At 40.5% G+C, this 13,454-nt stretch overlaps 1 protein-coding gene across 1 annotated transcript; it reads right to left on the reverse strand.

Annotated features, from left to right (window-relative positions):
- Positions 1–1,532: 1,532 nt before the first annotated feature.
- Positions 1,533–10,884, reverse strand: ARPC3 (actin related protein 2/3 complex subunit 3). Its single transcript, XM_017665984.3, has 7 exons — positions 10,615–10,884; positions 8,280–8,379; positions 5,956–6,032; positions 4,368–4,436; positions 3,425–3,551; positions 2,941–3,035; positions 1,533–2,481 (listed from the first exon to the last, which is right to left on the reverse strand). The coding sequence occupies exons 1-7, from the start codon at positions 10,867–10,869 to the stop codon at positions 2,419–2,421; spliced, it is 786 nt and encodes a 261-aa protein (XP_017521473.2). The 5' UTR covers positions 10,870–10,884; the 3' UTR covers positions 1,533–2,418.
- Positions 10,885–13,454: the final 2,570 nt, after the last annotated feature.

Genomic DNA, 13,454 nt, shown 5'->3' on the forward strand with positions numbered 1-13,454 from the left:
CATGCTGTCCCCGGTTCTTCCTGCCAAGCTCAGAGGTGCAGGAGCATCTAGAGGCTATAAAGATGAAGAACCACATGTGAAGGAGAGCGGAACAGAAAAATAGGAGCCTGGGTCCTCAGTAACATCCACTCAGGGAATACATCCAAATTCGAAAGAAAAACAAAACCTCCAAGGGACTGTAAATTGGGTTTTCTGCACTTATGGCCAAATACAATCCCAGTACAGATACTGAAACAACTGCCTCTTAAAATAAAGGCCAAACACATAAAGGTGTGATAGAGATGACAAGTGAAGTAACTTTATGTCCAGAGGACTCAAGCACGTCCTGCAACATCTAATTTATAACCTTAATATATCAGGAAATACGTGGTCCTGTAAGTTTTTGGGAGAACTCACATAACAGCTATTTTTCTCAGCCAAATAAAAACCTCCTACATGCTAAAAACTGACCAAATATAAAAGTGAATGTCATGTAAGAATAGACAGTAGAGTTCAGAAATAAATTCATGTTTATGATCAACTGATTTTAGACAAGGTAGCCAATACAATTCAGAAGGGAAAGAATAGTCTTTTCAACAAATGGTACGGGGACAAATGGATAACCACATGTAAAAGAATAAAGCCAGACCCTTACCTTACTTTATATAAAAGTTAACTCTAAATGGATCAAAGATCTACATGTAAGAACTAAAAGTGTAAAATGCTTATGATATAGACATATATCTACACTTCAGATAGTTGCAATGAATTCTTAGATATGACACAAAGAGCACAAATGGCCAGAGAGAAACAGGTAAATGGGATGTCATCAAAATTAAAAACCTCTGTGCTTCAAAGGACACCATCAAGAAAGTGAAGAAAAAAACCCTACAGAAATAGAAGTTTCTGCAAATCATCTGACAAGTCTAGTATTCAAAACAACGAACTCCTACCATTCAACAACAAAGAAAAATAATTCAAGTAAAAAGCGGACAAAGGATGTGAATAAATATTTCTACAGATACACAAATGGCAAGTATGCATATGAAAAGATGCTCAACATCATTAGTCACAAGGGAAATACAAATGCAAACCACAAATGAGATACTGCTTCACACCCACTAGGAGAGTTATAAACAATACCAAGTGTTGGTGAGGATGCAGGGAAATTAGAACCCTCATACATTGCTGGTGAGAATGTAACATAATGCAGCCACTGTGGAAAAAGTTCTCCCAGTTCTTCAGAAAGTTAAACAGAGGTACCATATGATTCAGCAATTCCACTAGTAGGTATATAACCAAGAGAAATGGAAACATGTCCACACAAAAAATTTGTACACAAATGTCCTTGGCAACTTTGTTTCATAATAATCAAAATGTGGAAACAACCCAGACGTCCATAGACTGATGACTGGATAAACAAAATTGGGGTCTATCCATACAATAGATATTATTTGGCTATACAGAGGAATGAAGTATGGACACATGCTGCAACATAAATGAACCTTAAAGACATTATGCTAAGTAAAAGAACCCAGACAAAAAACGACAAACATTGTATGATTCCATTTATATGAGGTGCTGGGAATAAGCAAATTCGGAGACTGCAAGTAGGTGAGAGATTACCAGGAGTTGGCAGTTAGTTAACAGGTTTAATGGTTAGTGTTTCTATCTGGGGCAAGAAGTTTTAGAAATACAGAATGGTGACGGCTGCACAACATTGTTAATGTAATTACACCAGTGAAGTGAACATTCAAAAATGGCTAAAATGGCAAATGTTATAAATATATTTTACCACAATTTGCAGACAGAAGGAATGAAGTACTGATACATGCTGTAACATGATGAACCTTGAAAACATTATGCAAAGTCAAAGAAACCAGATGTAAAAGGCCACATGTTGCATGATCTCATTTATGTGAAATGTCCATAATAGGCAAATCCACGAGACAGGAAGTCCATCAGTGGTTACCAGGGACTAGGGAAAAGAGGAAGAGGGAGCACGAAAAGAATAGGGAGTGACTGCTAAAGAGAGGCACATCTTTTGGGACGGTGAAAATGTTCCACAATCAGTGATGGTTGGAAAACTCTGTGTATACACTAAAAAATCACTGAAATGTACACTTTAAAAGGGTGAATATTACCTCAAAAAAACTTAAGTTACTGTCAAAGAAGCAATAAACTTTTTCTGAGCTGGAATGTAGAAATTTCTTTATTCTTACTTATTAAACACCAGCTTAAAACTGCAGGAAATTTCAAATCACCCCTTGACAACCCTTCTTCTCTCTCCCACCCACCCAAATTCTTGATAAAGAGCTTTTTCAAGTAAAGACATGCTCTCTTCTCTTAAAAATTTGTGAAATAAAGGCAAAGAACTGTGTACATCTTGCTGTGAAATGCTGCCCATGGCTGTGAAGACAGTGTCTGCCCAGGATGCTTTTACTGTCCAGGTCCTGAAAGACTCTTGTTCATGAACTGTCTCTTCACAAAGCAAGTCCACCACTAACAAGGGACAAAACAGAATGAACAGTGGCAGTCAAATCACAATGTACTTTCAAGGAAAGGTCAGAACAGGGGTTTATTTAATAACAAATTCAGTATTAGTCTGGCATCCCTTATAGACTTCTTGAAAACACATGTAAACATTTTAAGTGACTTTAAGTTACTTGAAATTATATAATGACCAAATAGCTGTAATATACTCAAGATCTCTCACACAAATTATCCTGTGGGTTAACAATGCCCTGACATAAGAACATACAACCAGAATTTTTATTACATGCAATCCATTATTGTGATTCAGTGAACCCCTACTATGTACTAGGCACACACACAAGGTCAAGTAAAACTGCAATGCAGAAACAAAAAGTATTCTTACAATAGGAAACCTTGATTTGCTTAATGGTGGCTTCAGGATAAAAAGCAATGTTATCAACTAAATGGGCAAAGCAAAGGTCTTACCTTGCTGGGCTTATCATTCTGAGGGTCAAAAACCTTCTCACACAGTCTCAGTCCAGTCTCTTGCCTTAGCTGCTGTAAATAGGCTCTCATCACTTCTAAAATAAGGAGCAGGTAGAACAGTAAAAAAAATTGTATCTGAGGACACATCCCAAATGTGCTGGTTGCTGGTCTGGACACTGACTTGGTACTATATTTCAATATATTCAAATAGAGTAAGAAATAGAAATGACAGTCCACTTTCATTTTCATCCAAACTATATTCTACATTCATTCCGATCCAAACTATATTTTATAACTACATTCATTTTGAGCCAAACGATTCTTTACATGTCACACTTATTGCCAAGAACCTTTTGAGAGTGACTAGTAAGGTACTGATTCTACTCTCAACCTGTACACCAATCAAGGCAATAAAAGGAGGGGGGAAGTAGTCAAATAGAGAAAATCTTGTGCATACCGAGAGAGGCAGAGACCCCATTCTTACCATCTTCCTGTTTGTTGACAGGTTTGGCATAAATTGCATTAAGTGGAAAACCAGGCTCTCCAGGAATAGGAAAATTAGTGATTCCCAGTGTATACATTTCTTTCTCACCTTGGCTTTTGGAACTGCACTAAAAAAAAAATTATACACACACATGTAATTTATAGGGAAAACTATGATATGCAACTTGCAATTTTTTAGTCTAAGTAGCTATGGCTGGGACTACTAATGCTTTTGGTACCCTTTATAACCTGTTGAAGCCTAAAGACTCCTCAGAATAATCTGTTAAATAAAACATACAGAATTACAAAAGAAACCAATTTTAGTGCAACACAATAATTGTAATATTAAAAAACCAAATTTATGACAGTCACACATGTGCTTCTATATTAATGCACTAAACAAGATCCACCAGTAGCCCTAACTAAATTTTTCACTAATCAATGTAAACAGAATTTTAAAATATCTAAATATAATATGAAGATGCTGTGATTTCTACCAGATAATAAGTCACAGGTATTGCTAATACTACTGTGGGTTGTTGTTTTCTTTAAATAAAATTGAAGTTAATGCTCAATCTCAATTACAGATTAGTGAAAAGAAAGATATAATCTTTTTCCCATTCAAGTTCATGAACCCTTGAATTCTATCCTTGGACCCCAGGTTAAGAACCTTTGAACCAAGAGCTTAAAAGACATTTTTTGGTCAAGAATTCTGTCTTGGGAAAACACATGCAAAGCTTTAAAACACCAATACCTTTATCTTCTTATTAGTCAACTACGGTACAAGTTTAGAAGTCTATATTCAGATTTGTCTGTGAAGTTCTTTAAGTCAGAAGAAATATTTTCTACTTGTCCTTAAGGTTTCAACAAGTCCAGATAGTTATGAGGGTGAATACCTAATAGTAATTTGTTTTCACAATACATGATCATCCAAGTTTAATTACCTTCTGGAGTTTCTTTAGACACTCAGAAATGTAGAGAGTTACATATATCAAGGTTCTATCAGCTTCATTCTACAGGGGGTAAAACAAAACTTAGAAGCAGTACTGATCAAACATAACAGTTTTGTGCAATAAATGAATTCCATCTTTGTCTTTTGATTATTAACTGAAAACTGTAAAAGTATAGTTACTATAGCATCAAAAATTCCTATTCTCCAAATGCAGTCTTCTCAAGCCCCCTTTCTGTCTGATCCCAGGGAGGGAGCTTCCAGCTTCCACTCTGAGCTGTGGCTGCTCCTGCTTTCCTTGGTCTCCCACCTTGCCCATGGCTTCCCATGGAGCTGTGCTGACAGCCCCTTCCTCTGTGTAGGAAGGAGAGTTAACAAGGCAGCCTCCAAAACCTGAGGTGCACCATATGGTTGGCTAATTTTTAAAAGCGCTTTCACTTCAGGATCTTTGCTGAGAACAAAAACATTCATGACTCTAAAAGAGGAAGCAATTGTTTCACATGCGCCTTGTTCTTGAAGAGCTCCATAAGCCCAACTCTTGATCTAACCAAAAGGAAAATGGGAAGAATGGCTGTAGAGCAACTGTGGCACATACTGCAGGTCAAATTTTACACAGACTTATAGTTTTAAGTAAACAAACTACACATCTCCCTATTTTTAAGATCATACGATACTTAAGGAGAGAATGCAATGTGGCAGAATTATATTTATTTACACAATTCCAAACACAACACTTAGACCACACAGTACATACATAAAACATTGTTAGTATCACAGACTGTTTAGACTACAGTTTTCAGACCAAGAATATACAAATAATGATTCTAAACCCTGTTCGATTCCAAAAGGTCAAAGTCTGCAAAGGACAGGTTGAAGTTCCATAGTCTAGCATATTATCAAGGAAATCTGTTGACAGCTTTTGTAACTTGCTCCTAGGAGGAGGTCAGGGATTTTTTTTTTTTTCCATTTCTTCCTCTCTTTTTCTGTCACTCCCCTGCTATCTTCTCCTTTAGCTCATTCCTCACAAGAACTAAGAGCAGAAGGGAAGAAAGGGTGGTTGAGGAAAGGGTCAGAGTTACTGAAGTTTCTTTATTTCTCCATCTCAGGTCTAGGACTTTTTAGTTTTGGACTGGCACATAGTAGGTGCTTAATTAATGTTGAATAAAAAAGCATCTAGCTTTGGGTTGGCAAACTTCCTCTGTAAAGGACCAGATTTTAAATATTTTAGGCTTTGGGAGCCATATAGTCTTCATCACAATTACTCAACCTAGCTGTTGTGGTACGAAAGTGGCCACAGAAAATACAGAAACAAATTTGTGTGGCTGCGTTCCAATAAAACTTTATCTACAAAAAGAAGTGGAGGCCAGATTTATCCCTCAGGATGTAGTTTGCCAACTCCTGGTGTAGACTTTGGAGGAAAAATGAGAAGCTAATAGTGATATACAGTCTAACATTAGAGACTATCCTGATTTTTAAAAATCATATAATTTCATTTTATTTTATTTATTCCTCAGATCAACCATGACTGCCAAGTAGATATTATTCCCACCAGAAAACTAAACTTTAAAAGCTCTGTACTTTACCTTAATTTCATAGTTTTTGAAGAAGACATTGGCCTTGAAGTAATAGATGGCTTCATCTACAATATCTGTATCTTTTGCTAAGCAGAACACAAAAGGAGAAAGATAGAGAACATTAGTCAAACCCAAAAATAACACCCAGAAAGGATATAAAGGAAGAAAACCAAGGCTCAGTGGTTAAGAGTTTTAAAGTTGAGTAAAATAAAATGAGGCTACTGAAATATAAAATATTTAGAAACAATTTCTAGAAGTACAAGGTTTATTCTTATAGCTTTATTGTTTTAATATAAGTTATACATACTTAGAAGATAAACTCATCAATAAAAAATTTTTTTTCAGTTGTCACCTTAAGACTCACTACCCAGAAATAACAACTATCAACATTTGGTGAATATCATTCCAGACATCACTCAATGCATTTATAAAACTAGACTGGGACATAGGTAGACTAATTTGTAATGAAATGTTTTTTAAAAATAAGAAGTATTCAATATAATTTTATTTGATTATACATACTGTAGTTCACGGAAAAACTCTCAATTGTCATTTAAACATCACATATTTACACACTGGAGTTCATATCTAAGTTTTCTTTTTATCAAAACTATGACTTAAAATATACTTGCACAAGATGTTCTAGGTGGCTAGAGCCTGAGAATGGCCAGACATAATACAGTTATGACAAAGACAGATCTCATTACACAATTTCTTTGGCAATTTTTTCTTTTCTCTTTTTTATACTTAAAAAAAGGTCAAAATCCCAGGGTCTTGATATCCGGCAGCTGGCTTCAGCAATGCAAAGACAGTTATTTATATTTCTTGTCCATGACTGCTCTCTCTCTCACACAGCAGAAGTGCAAGTAATGCTCAAGTTTTAATACTCTGTAATTCAGCTGTCTTTTCCCTTGCTCACTCCCCTGCTAAAGGATTTTAACAGAAGCCTAACTTTAGATTTGCAATCTATTTTCTTATCTGCAAAAAGGAAATTTTCTCAGAGGATTCAGTAATGTTTACAAAACCAGCTAGTTCTTCTAAATGTAATGTGGATGGTAGGGGGTGGGGATGGGCTATAAGATTCAGAACCGAGGACAGTGTTTGGCACATAAATGATGTTCAAAAGATATTTGCTGGATGTAAAAAAATTAATTTGATTAATGCTAACAATTACTTAGTTCATAGCAGAATCTTACCCTCCCCCATAATCTCAATTCAGTTCTAATCCAGTCCCTTGATAAGAGTAACAGGTCATCCTTGTCTACAGAAATGATGAGGATCTTATTTCTTGGAATCCCATTCTCCCTCAAGGGCCCAAAAAGTGCACAGGTGGCAATCAGATTTACTTCATCCTTGGTCAACTGAACTGTCTGCTGTTCTATACAGCATTTTGTAACCATATGAAAAGGGTTCTTCTCAAGGAGTCTGAGCTAACATTGGTTCTCATTCTTTCTTTGCACTGTAATTCTTTTATGTTTTATGTTTTTCTCTCCTTCTTGGTCTGCTTTTTTGCCCAACTGTTCCCTTTTTTTCATCTCAAAATCGGGTAGAGACTGTAGTGACTCACCAAATTTATTAAGCTTACTGAGCTTCCAACTGGTGCTGAAAACAAAATTAAATTAAGAGGCAGTCTAGTCAAATATAGGCTGGCAGAGGAATGGAGATGGGGTCAGTACAAAATTGGTAATTAAACCATGATCTGGGAAACCATGAATGCAATTCAGTGCAGACCCTTCTGGGTACAGGGAAATCATGTCTAATATAATACAAATTACACAGGTGGCAGAACATCTTGGGGTGTCAGAAATCTCATCACACATTGTCTGGAAAGAATGGAGCTTTCCGAACAGTTGGTTTCAAAAAGAAAAGTAACTACAAACAAAGATGATATAAAATTCAGAAAAGCAAAGGAAAAAATTAGTAATGTTATATACAGGACACTTAAAATTTAAGATCAAGATACTGCTAAAAATGAAAATCCTGAAGAATGAATAAAGGAAGTAGATTTAGATGAGATAGATTGAAATGTTTTGTTTTTCCAGCTTGGTGACACAGAAAGGATGGGGACATGGTATTTTATAAGAGACAGAAGCAGCAGCACTAGATCAGCGTGTAAGAACAGAGAGTGATGACCGGAGCAGTGCCAAGAATTACGCACATTTACTCTTCTCTCTCAACAAAATATCCTGGAGAAATGAGTAATAATACCCCATTTCCTACTAGATGCAACATATACCATGATCTTCAAAGGTCTAGAATGGAATCTCCATCAAGCAAATAGAAAATACAAGAGCAATCTGAGACACAGGAAATGGAAAGGAGCTCTGACTTACTCTCTCTGGGGGCGGGTCCTTTGAACTGACTTCTGATAGGCAACAGTGCCATGTTTCCAATAAGTTTTGTGTCGGGGTCCATGAGAGAAGAGTGGTAAGCCTGCAGTGAGAAGTCAAGTAAGAATCAGAGCAGAAAGAGCAAATGTCAATGGGGTAGACAAGTACATTCCCCAAAGAGTAACCCACCCAAGAGTCACTAGGGCAGAGGAAAAAAGGGATGGTGGCAGCCATGTGGTAGAGGTGGCTCTTACTAGCTCATGAAAACCAACTTGAATTTTGAGAAACTTTAAGGCAAGATGGCTACTGAACACAGCTGTTATTAAAAAGTATATAAATTTGCAATGTTATATTAAAAACACAGGTGATAAATATTCAAAACTCATTGCTGTTTTTAAATTTATCATTGTTTGTGACCTTAAGGTTATCTTTTGTATCTTTAAGGTGGAAAGACGATAATGGTGTGCTACTGTGCATCTCTTCCAATTCTGTGTTGGTGACATCACAATGCATACCACACAAATAGGCAAACACTACATAAATCAGGGGTACCCAAACCCCAACTGTTAAACCAGAACCCAAGCACTGGCTTTTCAGCTCTGCCCCTTGCTGGCATTATGTTTTTGACCAAGACATCACTTTTTCCTTCTCTTAGCCCATTTCCAAATGTGTACAATGAAGAGTTAAAATACTGCCTTTGGTGGGTAGGTGTGAGTTAAGAAAGAATAAAGTCACATTTATGACAGCTTTTGTATACTGATTCCTAGTTCTGCTTTTTACAAGATGTCTGGCTTTTTGTAAGACAAGACAACATGGATACCATTCATAAATTTATTCATTTGCCAAATAATCACTAAGCACCTTCTTTGTGCAAGGCATGGTGATAGAAAGGTAGGCAAGAACAGTGATGGTCCCCATCCTTGAAGGATTTAAAAGCTAATGGAGAAGGCAGATATTAAGCAATCACAGGGTCTGTCCAGGATGCTCTATGTGTAAATGAAAGGAGCACAGGGCTTTAGAGTCCTGGCTTTAAGTCTGGCTTTACCACTAGAGCGCAACCTTGGGAAACTTACTTCTCTAAGCCTCTCAGCTTCCTCATCTACAAAATGAGAATAATATCTATTTCATTGGGTCACTGCAAGGATTAAATGGGATAATTTATATAGGGTGTGTAGCTCAGGGCCTGCCTGGCACACATCAGGAGTTAAACAGTAGCTATGGGATTCATAAAATATTTATCTGTTAACTTTAGCTTGATCCTTTTGGTCACAAGTATACTTCGTCTAACAGCCTCCACCCTCCCCTGTACCAGCTACTGTCTTTGTTACCCATCTATCTCCTTCATAGCCTGTCACATTAACTGAAACTTTATTTACATGTACATGTTTGTCCTCCATTAGAATGTAAACTCCTTAAGAGTAGGTATTGTTGGTATTATTACTAATTTCTCCAGGATATTTTGTTGAGAGAGAAGAGGAAATGTGCATAATTCTTGGCACTGCTCTGGTCATCACTCTCTGTTCTTACACGCTATCTAGTGTTGCTGCTTCTATCTCTTGCCAGAATTGTAAGAGATGCACTTGGCACGCAGTAGGTGTTCAGTAAATGCTCGTTGCGCGAATAATCAATTTATCGAAACTTTTTTCCAAATCTGCGAAATGGGGCCCATGATGTCGATAAATCTACCCCCCCGCCGCCGGCAAAGACTGGCTGTCAGAAATGAAGGACAAACAGACCACCACCAATTTTACTCCTACTCTGATGTGTAAAAAAACAGCAAACATTTGGAAACTAGGTGCCGACCCTGCACCTCTGGGAGCCTTCAGTACAGCGGCTCGGAGGTGGCCGCCACTTCCGGGTCGAGGCGGAATCCGGGAGGTGTCTGACAGTGACGAGCAGCTGGAGGAGCCCGCCCCCTGGGGCGAAGAAGGAAGTGGGCCGTAGGAAAAGGAGAGAAGCCAGGCCCCACACTTGAGATCTGAAAACTAAATAGCGCAGCTCTTGGCTTGGCGACTCTCGTGAGGCTGTGGGGAACCCTGTTAGGGCCGGGGGTGCAGAAAGAGCAAGAGAAGGGGTAGGGACTGGAAAGAAGGGGGCGGGAGAGCTGAGGCAGCCTCCCCGCACACGCCGGGTCTCCGGCCCACTCCGCCGCCCCCCCATGGCCGACGGGCCCGGGGCTGCCCCATCCCTACAGAAAGCAGCCTCCTCCCCTCGTCTCTTTCTCAGGACCCCGCTTCCTCTTTCCTTTTCCAACCCGCTTCTTGCGGCGCACGCACAATTTCCTGCTGTTCTCCCCAGTTCTCGCTGTCTCCCCACAACCCCGACTCTGGCCCCTCACCGGCATCTTGGCAGCGCCGATTTTCGACCCACACGAAAGACGGGATGAGATGAGAGCACGGCGCTTCCGGCCTGGCGGCCCGGGCGGGGTAGGCAGAAGTGAGCCGGAAAGGGAGGGCGACGGGAGGACGCGAGGCTTCCGGCTTTGCTGTCCGGCTGCTGGCTGCTGCGGCTGCGTGAGTCCGAGGGGCGCCGGAGGGTGGGGGGCGAGGGGGGGGCGCCAGAGCACTAGGCAGGGTCTGTGAGTGCCGCGCATGCGTGAGTTGCCCAGGCAACAGAGATGCATGTTGGAGTTTGGGGATTCTAGGAGTCAATGACCGCCTTAGTTTTTTTTCTCAAAGATCATCTTTTCAGTGAAGTATTCCCTGCATCACACTATTTTAAATTCAACCCACTCCACGCACCCACCCCCGCGTCATCCTTTTTCTCTCTTCTTGGTTCTTAATGATTCTTTTATTATTTAGTTTGCTTTTGGTGGTGGTCTGTCCACGTGAACGTCAGAAAAGCAGGGATTTTGTTTTGTTCACTGTATGCATCCCCGGCGCCTCTAACAGTGATGGTACACAGTAAGCGTCAATAAATATTTGATCAGTGAATGAATGAATCCAGCCTCCAGGTTTTCACAATGGGGAAAGGAGAGCGCAGTGAGAAGGTACTGTGTTCCAATTCTCTCTGTAAAGGCTCAGAAAGTGAACTCTGGGTTTGAATCCCAGCTCCAACATTTAATTAGCAGTGTAATTTGGGTAAGTTAACTTCTCTGGGCCTCAGTTTCCTCACCTGAATATGGAGATAACAAGTACCTCAATAGTTTTGAGGGTGAAATGAACTACATGTAAAGTGCTTGACATTCGGGGAGAGGAAATCCCGGGGCAAAATACCTCTAAAAACCGAAATCAGTCAAAGGGAGAACTAAAGTTTAAAATCCATTTATTGCTTACAAAACTGCAGTCTGGCCCATCTCTCTCACCTGTTCAAGCAGCAGCAACACTGGCCCTCCCCCTCACCTCTCAGGTACTGATAAGCCTTCTGTTGCCCAGATAATTACCCATTGATAGGGAGATGAGTCTCTCCACCCCTGAGGAAAGATGCAAATGCAGTAAGCCTACTTCTTTCCTCCTCTGAACACCTGTTGATATGCAGATGTACCAAAGCCAGGTGAGAAATTCTGGAAATGTTTCAGTTTTACCTACAGGCCACCCCTCCAGAAATCTTGCCTTACAATTTACTAGCTCCCCCTCTTCCGACCAATCTAGTTAACATTCAGTAGCAACAGCAATAAAATCTTGATAATCCTCAAGCCAGAGGATTCAGCCTACACAGATTAAGTAAATGTACTTTATAGCACAGTCTCTCACTAAGCACAAAATATGTTTCTACACTTGTTTCCTCATTCCTAACAATCATGCTAGATTGCTCACAAAACTTTTACCAAACATTAGACAGTCAGTCCTCTCTTTAAGCATTTTTTTCTTGACAACAGCAACACAATCATAATTCTCAAGCCAGCAGATTCAGCTAGGTTCAAAGACCCATGCAGATTAAGTCCAAAGCTCGTCCATTCCAGCCATCACATGGCAGCTGCAGCCTGGGGTCACATCCAGGCCACAAGGACTGTAGAAGGAAATAACCATGATTGTCGGGGGCCAATTTGCTGTTATTCCAGGAATACACAAGAGGCCAGCTTCCAGGCCTTTTCCCCAAGGTGCCAGAAGAGCCAGCCATCACTGGTCCATATGTGGAAATGTCCAAGGCCATGTCCATTTTATTCCTAATTGCTGCACCCATCCTTGCAACGCATGTCCAATAAAGTGGGTGCCTTGGTCACCGCAGGCTGCGAAAAGACGCTCTAGGTCCCTCTTGGTGGTTTGCTGATCTGCACAAAGTGTAGGGTACTCCTTCCAGGGTTGGCTGACTTCTTCAAAGGTCAGTGGCAAGCCCTGCCAACGGGCTACAGCCCACATTGTCTTTTGCCCCATGTGCAACAAATGCTGATGTAGCCATTGGGCCACATCAGAGGCAGGCTTTCCTTCTAGCCAGTGCACCTGGGCCAATGTGTCTGCTTCATTATTCCCTGAGGATGCCAAAGGCAAATGGCCAGTCACATGATATAAGGTAGGTGTCTGTGCCATGCCAGTTTTTGAGTCCAGTCTCTCACCCACCCCACGATGGGATAGGTGGTTATTACCTTGGTCAGACCTGTTCTGGCAATGGTCCGTAGCCAGCAAGGCATGGTACACAGCAGCCAGTTGCTTCTCTACTAAGATGTACCTGACCTCTGCTCTTTTCCATAGTTGTGACCAGGCTCCAGCTGGCAGCAGAAGCAGCAGCAGTGGCAGAAGCAGTAGCCTTAGGCTCAGGCCACAGGCTGGGGTTGGCGTGGCCAGCAGTGGTGGTGGTGGCTCCACGACCACACGAGTGTAGACACAAGTTCCTCAGCGTGAGAGTCACTTCTCTCCATCATTTTTTGGGGTGGGCCTCCCAAAGGTCGCACCCATTATAACAGATTTCAGGTTCAGAGGAATCCTACTGACTGTGCCAGATGTAAGTCCGGGGAAAGGAAATCCTGGGGCAAAACACCTCTAAAAATCTTAATCAATCAAAGGGAGAAATAAAGTTCAAAACCCATTCATTGCTTATAAAACTGCAGTCCAGCCCATCTCTCTCTCCTGCTCAAGCACCAACAACACGGGCCCTCCCCCTCACCTCTCAGATACAGATAAGCCCTCCGTTGCCCAGGTAATTACCCACTGATATGGAGATGAACTTCTCCATCCCTGAGGAAAGATGCAAATGCACTAAAGCCTACTTCTTTCCTCCTCTGAATGCCTGTTGAGACGCAGA

This window comes from Manis javanica, chromosome 15, assembly GCF_040802235.1.
Source record: "Manis javanica isolate MJ-LG chromosome 15, MJ_LKY, whole genome shotgun sequence".
NCBI lineage: Eukaryota > Metazoa > Chordata > Mammalia > Pholidota > Manidae > Manis > Manis javanica.